This window comes from Branchiostoma lanceolatum, chromosome 3, assembly GCF_035083965.1.
Source record: "Branchiostoma lanceolatum isolate klBraLanc5 chromosome 3, klBraLanc5.hap2, whole genome shotgun sequence".
NCBI lineage: Eukaryota > Metazoa > Chordata > Leptocardii > Amphioxiformes > Branchiostomatidae > Branchiostoma > Branchiostoma lanceolatum.
The window spans coordinates 11,149,397-11,172,876 of record NC_089724.1 but is presented as its reverse complement, the minus strand read 5'-3'; the positions used below and the strand labels follow the sequence as shown (position 1 = coordinate 11,172,876).

Here is a 23,480-nt window from a genome sequence, read left to right as displayed (position 1 = left end):
ACCAACAGCCAGCAGCAGAAAAATCCACTGGTAGCATAGTCATTGAAATCTATAAACGATTAGTAAAGCCATATGGTTGTGTTCCATACCTTGGTAGGTATTATGTTTTTTTCTTGATCAAACATGATCAGCCCAAACAGGTATGAACATGACACCGCAGCGTCAAGCCAAGCAAATAGAGTGTGCAGATTTCAATTCACACGGGCTAAGAATAGTTTACCGACTCACCATATAACCCGCATAGACTTTGTTTTCATGAACAAATATACAACAAGACAGACCTGTCCATTTCTGCGTCCAATGTTTGTAATCGCGCGAACGATCGTGCTCGGGTTAAGCCATTATTAACTAAGTCAGGGGGGTGTACAATGGGGCGGCATTGTGGCCCTTTCAGGCGGGGATCGCCCTGCCATGTCTGTTGCTAGGTTACGGTGTAGCGAGTTGTCGCACGACAAGTGGGGAAGCCCAACAGGTGTGCCCGGCGGAGAAAGCTTACCTGTCTCACCTGGGTCGGCACGTTATATGATTTATACCAGCACTCTGTGGTCATTTATACGGTCTTAAGACAGTCGACACAACAGTGGTACACCTGCTTAAGGATTTACGTCTGTTACAAGCTTGTGAAGAAGACACCGGTACTACGATCGGATGCGTCCTGCCACACACGTGAGACTATACAGGTAACGTTTACATGCTTCCCGTTTCAAACCGCCGTGTTTGGGCCAAATGTCTACAAAATCACAGTGTCGTAGTTGTGCATGAGCATTAGGAAACATTTTCGCAGTGTAGAATCAGACACTACACTATGTATGGTATTATACGGCTTCAGAGATAATTAACACGTTTGGTAACGCTTGTCGCGTGGCCTCCAAGCCAAAGTCCACAATTGTATGGGTTGTTATTAGCTCGATTATACTACTCAACCAACAAAGATAGGTCTTACAGTCATTCAGGACTGAGCTGAAAGTATAACAACCCATTTAGTCAGACATCTTCTTGTCCGTCAAAATTCCCGCAAGGATGCAACAATCTTGACAGTTTGAGTCCAACTGTACGATGTGTCGTCAACACTGTTAAACATGCACCCACTGTTTACACGCTATTATATTCCTGCCATGTACAGTATATGTACATTGTGTCTTCATCCTAATATGATAACGTTGAGTATACTAGCAGTTCGTTGATTTAGTGATCATGTTTTATGTTCTATTTTGGAACGGAAACGTCCTTTCGCATGCCCTCAAGCAATTTGTCCATTTCTATGGGAACGGCGTCACCATACAACTAGCAATTCTAGTATCAAAGAACACCGTCCAGGATTCTGTTAACTTCCAATCCCACGCTTTAATCTGTTTACTGCTGTTAGTCAAACGCTGGGTTCCTCGGAGAGATAACGTCGCCATGTTTGGGCGTCCATAGAAACAACATGGCGGCGGCATGGTGAGAACAGCTGTTAACAGGTGGTCTCGTTCTCATTCCGCCGCATCTGACCGTGTAATGGTCGGGTAAGCCACATAAACAATATCGCTATGGTGAGACTAGACTTTTCACAGTACGCCACAACAGCAAATTATTGTCAAAGCCTTACAGTAGCAAATGGGACATATGTAAGGTATACCCAAATTTTATATCTAAGAAATGACATACTTATCATATAGCGATAAAGACTCTCTTGCTTTCTCTTTAACCAATATCCACCGACGGTGTAACTTATATATCCACTGACATTCGTTAAATTGTGTACCAATGTAGAACTCACAACACCTATTTAACCCCCTTTGCTGAGTAAAGCAGTAATTGAGGCAGTGTAACCGTACGCGTTTGAACTTTGTACTTAACTACCAAACGTCATCTCAGAAGTGAGAGATTTATAATCCAAACAGAGGTTAAACATGCCAACGCTTCATAAAAAGTATATCGGGGTGTGTTAACATATTGGGCGTTCCGCCCGCGCGGTGTGTACTTGTGTTTGCCGCCCTCCCAAGGCGACCGGTGACGGCTGTAAGGTGGTCATGACAAGTGTCAGGTGCCAGAGCTACATTACATGGCAGCCGGGGTAGGTAGTCGTCTATGCTGGGCACATTGCGTTGCGCGTACGTTACCATGACTGTATGGGTTTTCTGTACTAAGGATACATGCTTATGAGGCTATTCATCAGTAAGATGTTGAATTTATGACGAGGAACAATCAGACTGCACGTTTGTATTTATATCTGTATTCAAGAACAGCAAAGCCAAGAAAAACATGTATCAAGCCATCCGAAATTCATCGCCGAAGGAAACTTGATGATCACGATGAAATTGGGCGTGACAAATGCTTTAGTTTTGGAACGAACTACTGTGGGTAGCAACCTGGAGGTAGGCAAAAGAGAGGCATTTAAAATGTTAGATGCTGGAAGTGCGTCGTAGTAACGAGGTTGTTTTGTTCATGTTACAGAATCCATAACCAGTGAGAGAAGCAGCAACAGTGAGGAGAGGAGCAGCGCTGTATTACCAGCGTGAAATACAAGTTCTCCACCTGATTATCGCGCAATTAAGGTGTTAATTGATTAATCATAGAACAAAGACGCCTGGACTAAAGTCGACTATGGATTGTATCAACGAAGTTGTCTGCTAACAAAAAACGGAAAAATGGAAATATTACTGACGGATACGGTAACTTTTCCATGGAGGATGGCGGCGAGGACTTGTGATACAAGAAAGAGAAGAAGGGTTTTGTGGATCGGAGGCCCCGGGGTTAGATGGTGGGCGGTCTTCACAATTCTTCTCATGTGCAGGACAACAGTATCAGGTATGTGCAACTATCTTGACAGTTTTATAAAGTAACCGGATTGTCCGAGCGGACTTTCCGCTTTTACGCGTGTTGAGATATATATTTTCGTATTCTCTAATCAGGTTACGATCGGGGGGTTAGTAGTAGTGGCTAAGATTTCTGTCGTCTCAAGCTCTACATCCCTCCACAGAACGCACCATGGTACCAGGGCGGGGCTATCATCAAAATTGGTGTCGGTGCCCCTCCTTGTGCACCATCAAGCTGTCGTTTGGCAACTAGTTTTACTGGCCGAGATAAACGCGCATCCGGCATCGTTCAGGCTTCAAGTTGCAAACAATATTCACTCTCAGAAGGCAGAGGACAGAACTAGAGGTCACTTCTAACAGAGCATAGAAAGCAGAAAGTTCTTTTTATTTGCTCTTCTTTCTTTAAAGAAACCGAGACATGGCAATGCCAGACAAGGCAAATGACGAAGTTAAATCGTCCCCAACTAATCTCTGTTAGGTCAGGCTCCCGAACTGAATGTGTGCACAGTTCCCAGTGGACGAACTTTGTGACTGGTGTGTGTAGTTTGGTCACCTCACGGTTTACCCGTGTTTGTGCTAAAGTTGGTCCGTGTTTGTACAGTTTGTTTGACTTGGTTACGGCACCTTGTACTTTGCGTAACCATTTTCTGGTGGAGGTACGGGTCCGTCCATTAATATATGGTCATATATCAGGATCACCAGGCATAGCAAGATAATCCTTTTGAATTACATATTTCGTATATATTTACAAACAACACGAATTATACTAGATATCTTATACAATGTATACATAAAAAGACTTGTTTTTATGTGATGCCATCAATTCATTCCAAATCGATAATATCTCCAATTAGGCAAAATAACATTAAAACATTAACAAGCGTGTACTTTGCCCACCCTACCCTTTGTAAAATGGAACAAACCAAATCAAGCTGGGCTTCATTGCTGCCATGGTAACGACCACGCCACTCAAATGTGAAACAGGCTTATCTGAGTCGAATGACTAATCTAAAGACGGGTCAAATTTTCAAAGTAGGGGAGTTGGAAGAATTTGATTGATATATAAAGCCTTGGTTATTACAAAGGAATATGTGAAGGATGTGTCATGCCATGTAAGTTGAGGCTAAGACGAAATAGGATTGGAACATTTTACGTATTATCATCCAATGCATGCAATGTAATCCCGCTCTTTAATGCCTATGATAGACTTACTGATATATCCTGCTTTGATAGGTTACAACACAAGTGGGCATATTTTGCTTGCTAAGATTTCAGCATCTTTGTTGTTAATAATGTTTGTTCACTTCTGGTTAGTTCTTACTGGCACAACAAAGTAAAAACGTTGTCTCTGATTTCATCATCAGTTAACGTTTAATGCGTAATACTCGTTTGGCAATGGTGATTTTTCACTACAGGTGCTTAATTGTACAAATCGGACATCAGACCTATTCTGGGAAATCATAACTGTTTAACTGCCTTGTTCCTTTCCCCTCAGGCAACAGTAAATGGAGCATTACAAATAACACAATAACTGTCTTCTCAAAGGGGGAATAGAAAATGCCACTTTTGTATCTTCTTAACGAAGGTTTTACAATGTAAAACTCTTTTTACTGTGTTTAAGTGTTGAATTTGGTCATCAAAATTTTGGTCCCAATCCACCTGTAAACACTGTGCATACAAAGCCCTAACCAGAGGCTTGGTACATCCTGAAACATGCCTTTAGGCCAAATCCGTTTCAAGCCTATAATCATGACTAATTACTATCTTGGCAGAGAAAAAGAAAAGAAGCGTAGCCAAGCCTGGACAGAAATAACAATACAGCTCCTTCCAAACTATCCTGCCTAATAGGCTTGGTATCTAAACAGAACTGATAAAATCACATTTGTCTGATTGGTCAAAAAAACAAAGCTAAAAGATGGACTAAACATTTTTTCAATCTAGATAAGGAAAAAAAATTGGGTTAAGTTGCACCATCGCCTTCACTTTTGCCATCAAAGTATTGGAGAAATTGTTACTGTTTTTGGTTGCTTAGCAACTAGTATTTGAATTAGGTGGCCAGCAGGGCTTGGCATCCTTGTCTCTCACACCAGTAGCAGAATCTGCTGTACCCTCAAAGGAATTCAATTAAGGTTTCCTTTTTCCAACGTTTCCATTTTGACATTCAACATTTCAATTCATTTTCTAGTTTATTGGAATTCATCTCGGTATCATATAAAATAGACCTCACGGTGAGCTTTAGTGAAGTCGACAGGCAACAGTACATGTATACAAATATAAATACATGTATATAGAACATTACTTTTCTTTTATTCTTACAACTTACATAATCATACTAGTTTCACTCAAGTAACAACTCTCTAAACAGGAAGACAGCAGTATGGACTGATTTTTATTTTGGAGTTGGGATAGCAATACATCAAATTAATAGTGCATCAAAATCTACATCATAATAAAAGTATAAAAGTGACCAGTCTTGCTTTCTAAATGCCTTAGCATTAACTTTCTACAGGCTATGTTGTAGACCTGATACAGTACACAGCATTGGCAACAAAATACATGCTTTCAAGTGAGTTGTGTATACAAAGTGCTTTGTTGTCAAACAGAAAGGCCTGAATTTAAACCTCATAAATATTTTTCTTTCTCCTCACCTCTCCGGTAAGAACAATACCATCAATTAAAAGTCAAAATCAAATCACAACAATTCAAGAAAAGAAAGGTTCTCATAAAGGACAGCATATTTTCCTTAAGGAAGTTGTGGTAGAAGGAAGGAAGTCAGTCTTGAAAAGAAAGTTTTCATGAGCAGGGTCTGAGTCACCTTTGGTGTTCTGGATGAGTTCCATTGAAAGCATGTGGAATGCCAAGACTGTAACACACGGTCTACCGTTTCATGTCACCTGACCTGAGGTGTCTCTGGTAACAAGACAAACACCTGTTGGAAGAACTGGAACAAACACTTGCCTGGGCTGACCTTAAAGAAACACACTTCTGCGGCCTCTGTAAGAGTGGACACAGTTCCAATTGTATCTCATGGCTCCTGTGAAGTCTGTATTGTCCACATCATGGCTATGGGATTCTTACAGATGAGAGGACAATGTACATAACTGTCTGTTGCTCCCGCATCTTTCATCTCCGCTTTAAAATTGTATTTCACCCATTTCAATAACTTCAAGGCATTTGTAAAGAAATGTTTTACCTAAAACATATATGTATTAACAAATGAGACTGACGTGAAAATCCATTTCAACAGATCTTAGAAATTAAACTTAGAATTTTTTTAATGTTATGACTAATACAAAATGTGATCAGTCAATATAATTAAATGTGGAATTTGTATTTCAACAACTCTGTAGAAGAATTCAGATAAAAAACTGCTCATACAAATTGGATTCCTTGTACAACAAACTAAAAAACAAAACAGCAAAATGATAATGTTGCATTCATTCTCTACACCAACAGTGCAATATTGCAGTTGTGTTACACTGGGTGCCTTTAAAGATCATAGCTAAGCTTTAAAATATTCGTCTCAACTGGTACTCCTGTTGTGTGTTCTACCAAAGCCATTAGTTTGGTACTCACACCTTCACATCCCAGTGCACATGAATGGTGCACACTGGAGCCTTTTGTCTAGCTTCACACCTTGAGTGGTCTGTAAGTGGGCCTGAGCACATCACAGGAAAGTAAAACTTCTCTGATGACCTGGTTGTTGAGTAAACAGAAGCTTTAATTGAAAAGCAATGCTGACTCTAGAGGCCTTGACATTTCTCTCCAAGCCAATTTAGGTATTGTAATCAACTCCAGATGAACTGTAACAAATAAATATTGTATGATTTATTTCTTGAACAAAAGAATAATTCACCATAATTTTGCATCAGTTTTTTACGAACCAAAGGAATATTCTTTCCTGTTGCCAAAACATATGAAGAACATGTAAGAACCATCCAACCCTTTTCATTCCATACCTTCTTTGTCCTTAAAGTTCCTGTGTTCTTTCTATACAAACATAGACATCCTACATGTTGATCCAACAGGTGGTTCTGATAACAAAATGATTCAGAAGCTGAAAGGTCAGTTTTCATAAGATTCTGTGGTAAAAACAACAGCCAGTGCTCTTCCAATAATAATTATGATTTTACACGAAAGAGATCCTGTCACACTGCATACATTGTAAAGGGACACATACTTTGGGAGAAATGTCATTTAAGAGAGACCAATTCAATCCAGTAGACCACTGCTTCATGTTTACCAAAGAGAATTTTGAAGGAAAATCTGTACCTCCCAGGTAGAAACCTACAGACAGTACACCTTTGTTTGAGCAAATTTGAAAAGAAGCATCAACATGCTCTTATCAGGTACATGTTGAAAAAGTATGAGAATACAACATGCTTTGGTATTGTGATACATATTGTACAAGAAGTCTTCTGACATGGTATGTTTTTAATCAAATAGATCTAACTGGTAACTATATAGAAATAATTATTGGGCAAAAAGTCAATGTCCATAACCTAATCTTGTCTATTCATTATAACTGTTGTTTCATATTTGTTTATGTACAGGTCAGACTACATCAGTCAGCACATCTGGTCTTACCTCTGAGGGTCCAAGCAATACAACAGCTACTCTCACTGGCACTGGCCAATCAATTGTGAGCAATGCAACTATTACAACCACTGCGACAGGTGTAACAACAGCCTTTGCCACAACCACAGCACCAGGAGATATTGCAGCTGTCAATGTCAACAGCATCACAACAACTGTGGACAATAATGTGACATCAGTTCCAACCACAGGCTCTGACTCTCATAGAGCAACGGCAACAGCATCAGTACAGTCAGCACCAATGTCACTCACACAGTTGATACAACCAACACCAACAGTGGCAGACTCTCTGACAAGTCTGGACAGTTCTATTATGATCACATCACCATTTTCCATGGAAACCTTGACACTAAGAACTTCAATTGAATCAAGCAATCAATCAGATATGTTTGAAACACTTAGTACATCAGTATCATTGCCACCAACAGAGTGGCTAACTGAGACCATTCCTCTACCCTCCAGTCAGCCAAACACCCTGGAGCCAACATCAATGGTTTTTGGTTCAAAATCATTTACCATTGCTACAACAGCATCATACATGCTTGTTCCATCTCCTACCAGTTTGATAGTTGATTTTGAGGGTTCGGGGATGAGTGTTTCTGAGACAAGCCAAGACACTATGTATGTGACATCTACCTCAGTTCAAGCAGAAATGACTCCAACACTGTCCTCCTTCTTGGAACATAGTATACAATCAGTACCTTCCCAAACACAGTTGACCACAGCCCCATCCCTGTCTCCCTCTCCAAGTTTTGTCATAGACCCCACCATCACAATAATGCCGACACCCAGTTTTGTGTCACCAGGCATGTCATCCAACATTTTTGTCCCAACTCAAAGCTACAAAATGGAAACTGTCTCCATGGCAACACCAGCAATGTCTTCAGTCTTCTCAAGTGTAGGATTGGATTTTGAAGGTTCTGGAGACGATGGAGTGTCGTCTATCACCTTGCCAACTGTTGTCATGACAACCCCTATGACGTCCTTCAGCTTAGACTTCCCTGGGTCTGGAGATAGCACAGTGTCATTGATGCCATCTGTGACCATGGCAACTATTGCCATGACAACATCAACAACTTCACAGAGTTTGGACTTTGAGGGTTCTGGTGATAGTTCAACTACAGTGTTCCCCACAGCATCCTTCAGTCTGTCTACTCCACCTGCCACAGCCATGCCTAACACCACCAAGCCTGCGGTTACACAGGCAGCAGAAACAACGTCACATGCAGCAACCGAGATAATCACAACTGATTACAATACTGTCATGGGCACTACGGAGGGGGTGAACACAGTCACAGTGACGACTGAGTCTGATCTAACCACAGAGGGAACAACAGAAATGGCAACAGTTCTCGAACAAACCACAATTACAGAGACTGCAGACAACACTACAGGAACTCCCAATGTGACCAGTACAACATTCCCAACTTCCACTGAAACAACTGATGTAACAGCACTGACGACAGTGACAGAGGTTTTAACAACCATAATAGGTGATGAGAACGACACTACAACAGTGATCAATACAACAGACAGCACATTCACGGCAGAACCTACTTTAACAATGGCAACCTCCACTGAAACAACTGATGTAACAGCGCTGACAACAGTGACAGAAGTTTTAACCACTATAATAAGTGATGAGAATGACACAACAACAATGATCAGTACAACAGACGGCACAACTGAACCAACGCCAATGATGGCAACCTCCACTGAAACAACAGACATAACAGGGCTGACGACAGTAACAGAGATCTTAACAACCATAATAAGTGATGAGAACGAGACTACAACAGTAGTCAGTACAACAGAGGGGGAAAACATCACAGCAGAACCTACTTCAACCATGGCAACCTCCACTGAAACAACCGATGTAACAGCACTGACTACAGTAACAGAAGTTTTAACAACTATAATAAGTGATGAAAACGATACTACAACTGAACCTACTTCAACACTGGCAACCTCCATTGAGACAGAAACTGAGACTGTCAACGCTACCACGATGCCTCCATCACAGACTACTGGTTTTACTATCATACTTGACACAGAAAGTATCACCACTGTTAAACCTACAGTAGAAATGACGACTACTGGAGAAATGATGACCACAACAGTGCAGCCAGCTGTGACAGTTCCAGCCAACATGGTGTTGAATGTGGTTCTAAATGTGGCAGTGACCATTACCGAAGTGACCGATGTAATTCTGTCTGCTTTGCTGAACCTGCTTAAGGAATGGTTTCTCCTGGGGCTGTCCAAACAGCAGTCCAATGCAATGCCTGGGCGGCGCCGCCTACTGCAGCTGAATAGTACTACACCTGCAGTTGCTACTACCACTCCTGCACCTGAAAGCGGCTTCGAAGTCCGGGTAAGTGCATCATGATTGACATGTTGTCAAGAACAATTCAATAATTTTTGAATTACAATGCTTCTACTATGTCTATTGACACCTGTTTCTACATCATGGAAGTGCATACAATAAATTTTAAACTTTGTTGCTCCCGAATTTCCTTACATGGTCTAATGAACAATGTGTCAAAGTATTTCAACTTGCAACTTACAGTATATGTAACTTACCATACATGCCTTTACAATTGTTGAGCAAAATGTTAGATACATTGCAGAATTCTCAGAAATATCCTGGATGCTTCAATGAATGACATGAAACACGTCTCAGAGATTTGGCATATCTTTGCCTCTGACTTTTCACTGGCAAAAGCTGATGAGCCTTTATTCATTCCATCTTTCCTGTAGATCATCAAGACGACTGTTACGGCAGGAGGGCAGCTGGAGATATTGTTTGTGGTTGTGAACCTGAACAGCAGCGACCCAGTTGTGGACCCAGGAACGGCGACCGGCGCGTTCAGCCGAGTAACCTCAGAGGAATTCAACAACATCACCGACAGGGTGGCATCCAACTTAAACATTACTGGAATGCCAACAGTTGGCCAAAACCTTGTTACAACCACCCCTGCTGCAAATGTCACAACTTCTCCCAATGTTACAGCTGAAACCTCAACTGAGGCAACGAATGTGTCAACGGTTGTTGTAACAACGGCTACTTCTGGAAACGTCACCACTACTGCACCTTTCAATGGAACAGGAGGTTTGATGAATGCCACAGCGGCCAGTCTAACAACGGTCATCGTCAACATTACAACAGTGTTTGGCAATACAACAGTGCCAGAGAGCAATGCCACAACAACAGAAAGACCGACAATGGCTGCTACATTGGCAGGAAATGTAACAGTTTCAGATAACATGACTGCAAGCACACCAGGTCTGCTTACCCCGACACCCGTGGCAAATGTGACTGGAACCACCTCAAGTCTGGACAATGTCACATCAGCTGGAACCATTAACATTACAGACACTGCAACAACTGTATCTAATGTTACAGATGTCACAATGACGGCAACCGCAGCTGTAACAGCTCCAACAGTAGTTGCCACCACCACAGTTGCTGCCAACGTGACATCAACTCCAGCTGCAGAGAATACAACTGCAGTAAATGTTACTATGCCAGAAAATACCACCACAGCATTTTTCCCCACCACAGCACGCAAGTTCACAGGTTCTGTCAATGTGACTGATCAAACACCCACCATGGACAATGTAACATCTTTCGCAACAACTGTCGTGACAGTTATTGTTACAGAGAACGCTACAACTGGAGTGAATGTTACAGGGGTGACAATGCCAGTCAATGCCACGGCTGTTACAAGCACAGCTCCTACTACAACAGAGGGAGACAACACAACAGTAGTAGACAATACAACGGCCATTGTCAATGTCACGGATATGACAACAACTCTGGACAATGTGACCATCATTGTCACAGAGAATGCAACAATTGTAATGAATGTAACAATGACAGAAAATGTCACTTCAGTTGCAACCACACCCCTTGCCACCACAGCCAGAGCTAACACAACAGCTGTCATTAATGTGACTGATATGGCAACAACTGTAGATAATGTTACAGCCATTGCAACCACTGTTGTTACTATGCTGGTCACAGAAAATGCAACATTCCCAGTGAATGTAACAGATGTTACAACTGTTACGAGTCCAGTGACATCAACATTGGATAATGCTACCTCAACAGTGGAAAATGCTACTTCAACAGCAGCCGCTGTTGTAACCCTACCTGTCACAGACAATGCAACATCAGTGATGAACATTACAGATGTTGCAACAATGCCATACAACACAACTGCTGCCCCAAGTGTGACAGGAAACACCACAACAGCAGAAAATGTCACTACAGTGAGTACACCACAGTCCATAGCAACGACAGAAAACATTACAGCCATTCCTGACTTCAATACAACCATGCCTGTGAATGTCACTGTGCCAACAGTAACAGCAGACAATGTAACATCTACAACAGGTATTCCTGCTACAGCTACAACAGAAAATGTCACTACAGTGAGTACACCACAGTCCACAGCAATGACAGAAAACATTACAGCCATTCCTGACTTCAATACAACCATGCCAGTGAATGTCACCGTACCAACAGTTACAGCAGAGAATGTAACATCCACCACAAGTGTTTCTGCTACAGAGAATGTCACTGCACCTGCAGCAGCTAATAGCACAGCTGTGACAGCAGTGACACCACCAACTTCTGCAACAGACAACACCACAGCCACTACAAGTACAACAGCTCTTACAGGTGTGCCACCCACAACAACCACTGCAGACAACGTCACCACGGCCAATGGAACAGCTGCAGAAAACACCACTGCACCTGTACCTCATGTGACAACAGCCTTGACCAATGCAACCGCAGTTACTGCGCCAGCAGTTACACCAGTTGTTGAAAATACCACTGCAGTAACAGTTAACATCACCACAATCACTGGGCCGAGTGTCACAGCTGCGACAGACATTGTCAGCACTGTTACAGGTGTAACACCTGCTGTAACTGTTTCTGGTAATGGAACTGCTGAGGTCAACACAACAGCTGCAGCAACAACACCAATGTCTTCAGTGAGTGTCACTGGTGCATCTCCAGCTGTAACTGCAGCTGAAAATGATACAACCACAATGGCAGTAACAGCAAATACTACAGCTGGAACTGGTACAGCACCCACTGCGACAACAGCTGTAACACCTGCTACATCTGCCGCCACGACTGGTTCAACCAACATTTCAACTACAGCTGAGGCCACCTCTTTGGCAGCCACACCTGTATCAACTGTAGCAACAGAAGCAGCGAATGCCACATCAAACAGAACAACACCAGCCACAACTACTGCTGTTACCAACACTCCTGTGCCATCTACATCAGCTCTTACAACAAACACATCTACAACAGCAATTACAACAAAACCTGAAAACACATCAGTTTCAGATCTAGCAACAACAGAAGCTGGGACAACAACAGAGCCATTCGTAACAGTGGTTAACCCAAGCACCATTGTGGAGAACCAAGTGACAGTCATTGTTCTCAGCTTATCAAATAACTTACAGCAAATTATCAATGAAGTTGGAAGTATCATTCAGGCACTGACAAACCTGCTTCAGGAGTGGTACCAGATGGCCTTATCCAAACAGCAGACCAACCAGGCTGGTCGAAGACGCCGCCTACTGCAGTCTCCCAGTACTGCACCGGGAGGAAACTTTGTTATTCAGGTATGTTCCTCTCATTAAGATTCACATGTGTATTGTGTAAGTGCTTGAATCGTTCTTTAAGGCATGATTTTCTAAGAAAGTGCGCAACAGTATAACTTTATGTGCTGGGGTAAGATGAGATTGAAAATTTTCTTTTCTAACCTTGCACTTCAGCTTCTGACAACAAATGACTTAAACTCCTTTGAATCATACTTCCTCAGGTGACCAATGTAACGGTTCTGCCGGATGGTCAGTTACAAGTCCAGTTCGTGGTCGTGGACCGTAACAGCAACAACTCAGTTGTGCCACCCACTGATGTCACCACCGCTTTCAATCAGGTCACACAGCAGGAAATCAGGGCCATTGCTTCATCAGTAGGGTTTCCCTTGGACATCACGGTAAGTTATACACTTCATGACATTTAAGTACAATGTACTTAACAGTATGATACTATCAAAATTCAAATTTAAAAAAAAAAATACATTAATGATGTCCTCAGTAAGGGGTCCACTGCCTAAAATTGGAAGTTGTGTTAGATAAAACAATCTGTTCTGTTTGGACAATAACATTTGATTGTGCCATCCTCAGGGTTACACCGTACAACCTTTGGTGACTGAAGAGGCTCCAGCTCCAAGTCTGCTGTGGGTCATGGGGGTTGTGCTTGGATCCCTGGTCTTCATCATCATCATCCTGCTAGTGGTGTACAACTTTGTGACCAACAAGGCAGATGCTGTGCAGCCAAAGAAGGTTAGTTTATGTCCATTTTTCACAATCCCAAGATGCAGTGTGTTGCGTCCCATCCACATGAATGTCATATCTTAAGCTGCTGTGTGTCAATGATCATGCTCTAAGTCTAATACAGTTTGGTGCCATAGTCTAATTTTGAATTTTACAGAGAGGATACCATTAAAAGAATATTTACCCCCAAAGTTTAATATATATTACTAGAATTCAAACTGACTGGAAAGGAATTCTGGGATGATCTATTTTATAAAGAACTGTGGAGAGATGAATAAAATGCATAAATTGTGTGGTATCATAACTTGTTATTAGTTTACTGCAACTTGGTTTTCTAACTGCCTTATAATTACTCTGTACTTAATGTCATTATCAAAATCACACTGGTTGAGAAGAATGATACCAATAAGGAAGGCTGTAAGAGGATGTAGTATAACTGAATCATGGTCATTCACCTTCCACATCAGCCTGAAGAGCTTGGAAACAAACTATCTGAGAGATATGTCCAGAAGGGAGGCCTGGGTTCTGTAGGCCTGCTCATACCTGCACAGCTGCCAGGAGTGCCACAAACAAGCCGGGGGCAGACAAGCTATCAGCTTAGGGATGAGACAGAGGAGGTGATGCAAGCAGAATGATGATTGGTGGATTACAAAGTGGTGGCAGACTCTATAGTAGTGTCTTGGTGATTGACTGATAATTTTGAAATGGTGATGGTGATAGGTTGATGGGATAAAGGTGGTGATTGGCTGACTCCTAAGATATGGTGATTTTACTGGCATGCAAAAGGCTGGTCACTGATTGGTTACTTACACCAAGGAGCTTTAATACAACCAAGAAGATGCATGTACTGTTATTAGTCAGGTGGAAACAGTCACAGGTACAATGGTTTAATTGACTGACATTATTTTGTTCCTACCAACAGAAGGATAAGGAGTGGATCACCGAGTCTGGGCTGAAGGTGGACATGTCCAAGGGCTCCATTACTCTGATCCCGCCCGCTCGCCCGCCGAACAAGGACGATGTACGAGAGTTTGGGACGGAACACAAGCAGGGCAAGGAGGCCTGGTCTGACAAGGAGGCTCCAGCTGCAGAAAGGTGAGAAAACACTTGTCAGTAGATTTAATCATTGGCAGTCAGAGTAAAGTGTTGGTATTTGCTCCATCAAGAACAGGGAGAAAGGTGGGCTGAAACTGCAATACTAGTACAGATATGAATGTGAAACAACGCCCTCTATTAGATCAAAGTAGTATTGCACCCCTTACAATCATACAGTATGCCCAACTATGAGGGCACTTGTTGATACTCAAGTTCACCAATCAATAGACATTTGAGAACTTAACAATTGTGCTTTCCCCCACAGAGGACTAACAGTTGATGAGAAACCAAAGCGTTCGAAAAAGGAGAAACGTAAGAAGTGGCGTGGGCCGGCCAAGAAACATAGGAAGGAACACGAGAGACCGCGGAGGACAGAAATTCCTGTGCGCCCACCTGTGCGGCTGGTTGGATCTTACGAGAGCGTGAAATCAGCAGCAAGTATGGATCAGGTGAGTGTCTGCTTGTCATTTTTGTTGCAACATGTATTCAGCCAGGGGTTGCTCCAGCTTTGAATTTTTCGTCCATCCCTTTTTTTTTGAGCAGCGAGGGTCAAAAATGTGGCAAAAATGTATTGTAATGGACAGACAGAGCTAATTTTTTGTCCTTCCCCACATACGAATTTCCGTCCCTGTACAGGCCCCGGAGACAGCCTTGATTCAGCCTAAATTTTCTTCCATAGAGTGGACTTGTCTTATACAATTCAGTTTGAAACTTAGTGATTACTTTTAGCAAGCTTGTGATAAATCTAAGATTTATTGTGTGACCATATTTCTTCTAGGTGGAAAATACGCAAAGTGTTAAATTCCAACACGGTATCCTTCACAAATTATTCAACTGCTTACTGAATATGTGGATCTGCCTTTCATATACTGTATAAAGATAATAAAAATGCAAGCTAAAGACTGAAACCTGCTTTTTTCACTGCATTTTTGTGGTTCATAGTAGCCACATTGTCCCGAACAGGATACGGCTTTGCAGTGCACTCATAAGATTACAATCCCATTATGATGAGTGCTGGCTCTGAATCAGGCTGTTGACATTTAGCATCAAAGTCTCAGCCCCACTTGTAAACCTGCTTTGTAGAATGACTGTGGCTGAGACTGGTAAAGAACATTGCACAGATGACAGAGAACCTGACCTCCACCATTAATATTTCAAGAGTCCATAATGCCTCATCAAACTTAACAATGAGCTACATCAGAAGACACTTAAAAACATCAATGCAAAAGACATAAAATAGATGTGCATTCATAATTCGTTTGACATCTGTTGACTAAAAGATTAAGTCGCTAGATTGAAAGGCTTCATAGGAGTTTACAAAACCATCCAGTCAGGGTATATCACACTGCTTTTGCTTGTCGAAAAAGTCTCTGTTAAACTCAAGTTATTCTTTTAAAGAAAAGCATTCACTTTCATCATGGTTTTGAGAGATAAACCTGACATAATGTCTAAGAAACAGCATATTTTATACTGTGAGAGGTGTACTGAAATGCCCCATACACAGTCTATTCTATACAATGACTCACGCTATAATAGGATAAAGATTATTGTGTATGAGTTGACAATTGACAAGTGGTTTAAAATATTGATTCAGCTAGGAGGGTCTCTGAGGTGACAACCATGGCAAATATTGTCCCTCAAGGGGAAAGTTCCATCTGTTTAAAGAGGTGACCAAAATTGAAAAAAAAGCAAAATTTTGAATGTCCAGACCTTAAATTCAAGTTTCCTTCATACCTTAAATCCATAAAAGAAGTGCATGAAAGCTAAATGTGAAAACATTCTAAGATAGTAAAGAAATTAATGTGCCAGAAAAACAACCTTATACCCTCCTACCTATTTGACTGAACAATGGAACAATCCAGGATGTCAACCTGTCACACCATTGTAATCCCTTGGGACTGGTTATACCAAGTGTGCTAAGGGGTGCACTTTAGGAAGATGTTTAAACTCATTTTGATTTCAAGGCAAAAAAATGTCCTCAGAAGGTTTGAAAAGATGAGAAAACATTTGCATTTGTACAAAGTTGCTGTACTAGTCGTAGGTATACAGTATTTGCTGTGTTCAATAACTGTTGACACACAAATACACACCTGTATATGAATGAGATGACCCTTGTCCCACTGTCCCTGCTGCGAGTTGTGCTTTTGTTATGATTGCCTGGAGACACGCAGGGCATGGGCGGTCACACTTACAGCTACTTAGGCACACAGTACAAAATGGAGACCAGTACTCGCTTTACATCAGCCAATGTTATGTCTTAAAACATCCGCCGAATCCTTTTCTAAGGCAGGAAAATGGTTCTCGAAGCACCTGTAGAGAAGAGGCCTTTAAGTTGCCCAAACCTGGTCGATCCACCCACTAACAAGCAGGTATTTTGTACCTTCAAACTGTTATTTTAAATAAGGAATACTATATAGACTGTCGATCGGAAATGGAAATCAAACCATCTATGTTGTAGTTCAGTCATTTGTTTGAGGAAGGCATATCCTCTTTTTGCTGTAAATCTGCAGAATTTACCTTTAGTAGCTGTGTGAGTTTATTTCTATTTGTTCAGAGCTGTCAATGTTGTGCATGTAAGTAGATCAGTGATGATGTGACAATAACACCAGGTTGGGCTCACCAGTGATCAGATTTATAACGTTAGTTCTTTTCTAAACGTTTAAAAGGAGTGCTCAGGAAAATCTTGCTTTCTCAGATAATTTTGTTCAGTTTCTTGAGGAAAATTAAAATGTAGCTCTCACTAAAAGTATGCCAAAATTCATGTATTTCTGTGGCCAAAAGTGTTGTTTCAAAAGCAGTCTAAATAGATTCTCTTGTAATAATTCAACAATAGTTATGTTCATACTAACTGTGTGCAGCTTTACATAGCTACTTTCTGTGTTGTTGTTAGGACAACTTAAACATCTATTTTGATTGCGGTCGATATTTCAACTTCAGATAAAAATGTACAAAGTATGAAGAGTTCAACTGCAAGTAAAAGAAACTTTGTTACTTTAAACCGTTGACTTCAAATCATTCTGGTCCACTTCATACGTTTTCATTGAGTAGTCAACAAGGTGTGTCTGAGGGCAAAATACAATATCCCTTTATTCATGTAAATCCTGAAGATCTCTTAAAGGGTAATTTTAAAGTCACAGGACAAAGAGTGTGTGAAGAACTACATGTATTGATTTTTCTCCACTGGAACTTCAAAGTTCCAAATTGGAGAACATAATATTGCAACCGAGTACGCATTTCAATCTAATGTTTATCTTTACTCACAAGAACAGAGGATAAATTTCTCTAGCTGTGTTTGTTTGACAGTGTATCCTTGTCCAGTTCAAAGCCTACAACAGCAGCATTTGCTCTTTTTTAAAACATACAGTTCCAGTACATGTACTAAACTTGTCTTGGTGATGTCAATATTCCCTGACACTAAGACTATGTGTGCATGTGACACATTCTTCATGACAGTATGGCAATCTGAAATAACTGCTAGGCCAGGTTGTTTATGCTGCCAGCTGTTTGTGCCACTAAGAATTTCAGAAAACATTTTACTAATCTCCCCCAAACTGTTCTGTAACATCTGGTGCATGAAAACTGAAGGACCCTTAGGTAAGGCCTTAACACTATCCGGTTGTTAGCGACGTAGCTGTACATGTACTGTGCCAATACAAATGGTGAAGAACATGTATGACTAGCGTGGTGGCGAAGTTGGGAGCAGACCAAAGCTAACAAGTCTGGACTCCAAGCTAATGTATGACTCCAATCAAAGCAAAATTTCAAAACCTCCTTGAAAGCATCAAACAGAATGGCTGAAGAAAGGACAACATGGTTAGGCAGATTTCCATTTCAACTAAAAAGGCTTTACAGCATTTCAAAATGGAACCCAAGCTCAGGTTTAAAAAGTTGTCTGGCAAAGGTAAGCACATTTTAAAAAGCAGCACTTTTCTATTAGACAATGTTGTAATGGGCACCTGTGTCCAAGGAGAAACCTCTTCTTTTAAGAGATTATGAGAGAACTTACAAGAAATCTCTTTTTTTCTCCCAATCTACAGATTGAGCATGAGGCAGCCCTGTTTGAACATGTGGCCCTGATGAACAAGCTGGAGGATGGGGAGCACAAGAAGAAGGACACGCCTTCAGTCAGGTTCAAGGCAACCGTTCATCCACTCCAACCTGTGTCCTCACTCCCTCCTCTCAAGGAAACACCGCTTGTCACCAACTATACTACTGAGAATGAGGTGAGATGCTCCCCTATTGTGTCAATATCAATTCCTATAATTGATTACTGTAAATGCAGTAATGTTCGCGGTGGTTTTATGTAATTTTTTCCAATACTGTAGCAGTGTGTGACTATAGCGCTGCCGCAAACTTAAGACCATTGCAAACACTCCATTTTCGCTTTAGTGCGAAATAAAAACCATGCAAACTTAACTGCATTTACAGTAACCAAAGTGTTGGTTTTCAATATTTTACATAGATTGTTAGTCCATTACATGTATAAAACATGTCTTACACCACTGTGATGCAATATATTAAAAACATGATATGATTTTCTCCAGGTTGATGCTACAAAGGAGGCTGTGCTAGAGGAAGAGGATGAGGTCCTGAGAGAGCAAAAGATGAAGGCAGTGGTGAGGATGCTTTCTGACAGACTTACATTTAAGATGTAGCATTATGGGGGATGGGAAAGCTAATATGGAATATGAATTATAGGATAATTCTGTAGTAATCTTGAACATTGTAACTTGATGAAACTACTGAATTACTAACGACACATGGTAATATCTGATGGTATTTCTGCTGATATATAGAAAGTCATCACCATAATTTTGATTTCATAGAAAGATGACATGAAGTGATGTAAAAAATAGTACATAATAAATCAATAATCTCATCATTTTCTCACCACAGAAGGAGGAAGACTGGGACACGCTTGACACCATCATCAAGCTCCGTGCTGAAGTGGAACATCTCCGCAACAAGGAACGACAGCGGGAGAAGCAGAAGAAACAGCAGCAGGCAGCAAAGACTCCTGGGCAGGGAGACGGACCCTTCACACCCATGCCTCCCCCCAAGCCGCTGACTCAGCAGGAGAAACAGAGAATGAGAGTGAAGGAAGTCTGGGAGGATGCACAAAAACAGGTATTACTACAATGGTGACATATACGATATAGTAAACGGGGATAGTAATCTTATAAATTTATGACTTAGGAAAGTTGGAAATGAAAAACAGGATTCTAAGGCTGTGTGAAAGTATTTCATGTTTGGCAAAAAAACGTACAGCTTTAACTTGTACTTATTGGTATGGTGTCCAACGCAAAATTGATTTTGATATTTGTTTTTCATACTTCAGCGAATTCATCTATGTCAATGTTTACCAGTCCTGCAAATTTCTTAGTAAACACTTAAGCATCATAATGGCTATGTTTACTCGCCTAAATATTTTCCTGTTCTCACCATGTGTTCTACCCTTGTAGCTGGAGGGACTACTGGAGCCCCAGTACTTCCCACAGGCTGCTATGACTCCTGTAGCCCGGAAGATGCAGGCTGCAAGACGAAACAGATGGCGGACGTCCCGCCTTGGTGCAGGACATCCAGCTGATGTGCTACCCGGAGAAGTGCAGTTTGTAAGTCTTTGCTTTTTATAAAGACCTCTGATATATTATTGGAGAATTAGTTTTTATGCATTATTCAGGGCATGAATATCTTTAAAAGCCACAATGGTAGTTAAATTCTCAAATATAACATTGTTTGCATTCAATTTTTAGGACAAGAAAATGGGTCGGAACATGCGTGCTGCCCAGCCCAAGGTTGGTGACTACATGAGGACAGACAGCAACATAAAGCTGGTCAGGGTTGCGCCAATCAGTGATGAGGTAAATAACATGAATTTGGATATGTTTTTTCCTAAGTGTTTTAAGACTGGTCAAATTCTAGGACAGATCTAACATGACATGCCCTAGTTTTCCCAGGAATATTTCATTGTAACAACTCTGTAATTTCTGTTCTAATCTAGGCAAACACCGCTGGCCGCGACATTCCAATAACAGCCCAACCACGCTCTGTTGCTGAACAGGCGCGACGAGAGGCCGCCATCTTAGGGCAAGGGGGAGACCCATATGTACAGCTTCTACGGATGGCAAGCATCCCATCTCCTATGGTGAGTGATTCTTCAACTGGGAAATACCATTTAAAGTTTGAGAAATGGGGATTAAACTGGAAAAAGAAACGGAAATCTGTGAATAGAAAACTTTTGATATAAATGATTTGATTTTGTCAACTCTATAAAATTTAGATAGCATACATGACATTCAAAACTATTACCTCCAATCATATGATATTAACTGTGCTTGTTGCTTCTTCATAATTCTTGCACAACATTTCTTCCTCTTCTACTTTGTAGATAATCATGTTTATCATTAACAGGCACCTCAACCACCATCTCAGTCACCATCACAGCAATTGAGGGATGATGAGGAGGTTCAACGTCTCTTAGAAGAAGCCTTCCCATTGGAGGATGCAGGCCATGCTGATGAATCCAGGGTAGAGGAGTCTGTAACATCAAGATCAGTCACAGAAACAGAGCGTGGTACCGTGAAGTCAGGAAAGACTGGAGACAGGAAAAGTCAGGTCTCGGCTAAAAGGAAGTTGAGACCAAAAACAGCAGCAGTTGCTCCTGATGACAGCCTGCAATCAACATCAAGAGGGCTCTCACCACGTCCACCGCGCCAAGCGTTCTCGGAACCGAGGGTTCCACAGTTGCTCACCCCTCCTACGGGGATAAGTTTGTCTGGAGACAGGACTCCTTACCATGACCCATATTACACCCCAGCAATGGTAGACACTGCATACAGTGGGCACCCTTCTGTCAGGACTAGCACCCCCCGTGCACCTCGTTTCTCCACAATGGCGCAGCCCACCATGCCTGTTGATCCATATGGACATGGACTGCACCACCCTGCCATGGGTAGGGCCTACAGGAGAGTTTCTCCTGGAACAGAACTTCCTCACATACAACCAGGAAGGGCAGCTTCTCACCTGGTCTGGCAACCTGAGACACCAGCCATGATGTCAAGATACGGGGATTTTGGTGAGTAGATATTTCAGCACTTTTTAAGGATAGACTTTGGTCTCAACATTTGTTGAAAAGACTGGAAGAATTACTCTCCAGACTGCACATAGAAATTGCACCGTTGGATCGGTAGAATAAAGCTAACAGTCGATTGCACAAACATTTTAACAACTGCACTCAGAATACATCTGTCCATTAAATGTGATTCCTACAGCACAATGACCTATATCTGACATCTTTTTCTTTTGTACTAAATTGTAGGACCAGGTGTTGCAATGCAGAATCCCATCTATGACATCCCAAGACCATCTGTTGGTGGACTGGATGGATCCTTGGTAAGCAGAACACTGCACTGTTATCATTGTTATTATCTTATTACTAAACTTCTTTCTTGTCAACAAATCCTGTAAACAAACTAAAAATTGTTTTTTACCGGCCAACAGCACTTTTGTTTAAATTAAGGGGTCAAAACCTTTATCCTTGCACAAATTCTTAAACAATATTAGAATTAGCAATATATTTGCTAAGGATAAGGACATGATGCAAACATAACTTAAGGAGATTGGTAAAGTTTGATTCATGCGAATATCAACAGGATTACAGCTATTCACCGGAACTGCTAATGTGCATGTAAATGTGAAACATAATATTACACAATTGAGATATTGAGGCAACAGTGTAGCTTACTATTGCTATCTTATTTCCAACAGTATGAACCTGAAAGAACAAATCTCAGCTTCCTGGATCAGTTGCGCTCTACCCCAGTCAGGGCATACACGCAACCCTCTCCCTATGCATATGGGGGTGTACAGCAGCAGCCAATGGCACAGCCATCTCAGCAACCAACCACAGGGCAGCAGCAAAGTCAGGATCCAATCACAGAGCACAGCTTGCCAGGAGTGATGTCATCACTGACCAATGAGCAAAGAGATACCTTGTTGCAGCTAATTCGTGAAGAATATGGAAAATTAGAACAAGAGAGAGGAACTAAAGATTCCTAAAATACAAGGTTTTAAAATTATAGTCTGATGAGTAGCAATAGTACAGATATACGTAAATGTATGAAAGTCATCCTGATATAAATATAATGTCAGGTATTTAGATCTGTGTCCAATGAAATAGCCATGATCATAGTTTTACCAGATTTAAATTTGCACTAGCAGAAAGTGCTCTTGATACAGATCTAAATAAAAGTATTATTTATTTTTGCTAAATAAAAGTATATTCCTATAAGATTAGTTAGAATATTTAGTTAGATATACGATGCATTCAAAACTGCATTTACTAGGTTGTATATCAATGTTCACAACTTGTCAAACTAAGCATGATGCTAGGAGCATTCTAGAATGTATGTACATATTTGAGCGTGAGGTACATGAATTAGCAGTTGTGTGTTTAACATTAAATGTGTTGCTGTGTATCAAAGTAAATATGAAAACTAAATAGCTCTAACTCTAAGCATTAATGTGATTGATAATGATGTTTCTTAACCTTGGAAAAAGCAACTTGATACGTAGCTTTTTTCTATTAAAGTTGCATGTAAAAATAAATTCAGCTACATTATTCTACAA

At 41.2% G+C, this 23,480-nt stretch overlaps 1 protein-coding gene across 4 annotated transcripts in view; it reads left to right on the top strand.

Moving 5' to 3' along the window:
* Positions 1 to 23,480, top strand: part of LOC136430224 (mucin-22-like) — a 27,955-nt gene extending 4,475 nt beyond the window's left edge. Inside the window, exons 1-18 of one of the 4 annotated variants that reach the window (XM_066420636.1) lie at positions 445 to 680; positions 2,437 to 2,790; positions 7,352 to 9,765; positions 10,152 to 13,040; positions 13,241 to 13,417; positions 13,608 to 13,766; positions 14,225 to 14,374; positions 14,683 to 14,852; positions 15,118 to 15,301; positions 18,890 to 19,075; positions 19,397 to 19,468; positions 19,749 to 19,979; positions 20,315 to 20,464; positions 20,606 to 20,713; positions 20,854 to 20,997; positions 21,264 to 21,927; positions 22,171 to 22,244; positions 22,620 to 23,480. In XM_066420636.1, coding sequence (XP_066276733.1) covers positions 2,631 to 2,790; positions 7,352 to 9,765; positions 10,152 to 13,040; positions 13,241 to 13,417; positions 13,608 to 13,766; positions 14,225 to 14,374; positions 14,683 to 14,852; positions 15,118 to 15,301; positions 18,890 to 19,075; positions 19,397 to 19,468; positions 19,749 to 19,979; positions 20,315 to 20,464; positions 20,606 to 20,713; positions 20,854 to 20,997; positions 21,264 to 21,927; positions 22,171 to 22,244; positions 22,620 to 22,910 — 8,223 coding nt within the window. In that variant the 5' untranslated portion in view covers positions 445 to 680; positions 2,437 to 2,630 and the 3' untranslated portion in view covers positions 22,911 to 23,480. Of the gene's footprint in view, positions 1 to 444; positions 681 to 2,436; positions 2,791 to 7,351; positions 9,766 to 10,151; positions 13,041 to 13,240; positions 13,418 to 13,607; positions 13,767 to 14,224; positions 14,375 to 14,679; positions 14,853 to 15,117; positions 15,302 to 18,889; positions 19,076 to 19,396; positions 19,469 to 19,748; positions 19,980 to 20,314; positions 20,465 to 20,605; positions 20,714 to 20,853; positions 20,998 to 21,263; positions 21,928 to 22,170; positions 22,245 to 22,619 lie in introns of those variants that run through there. The other 3 variants (XM_066420634.1, XM_066420635.1, XM_066420637.1) reach the window with 3 other exon arrangements.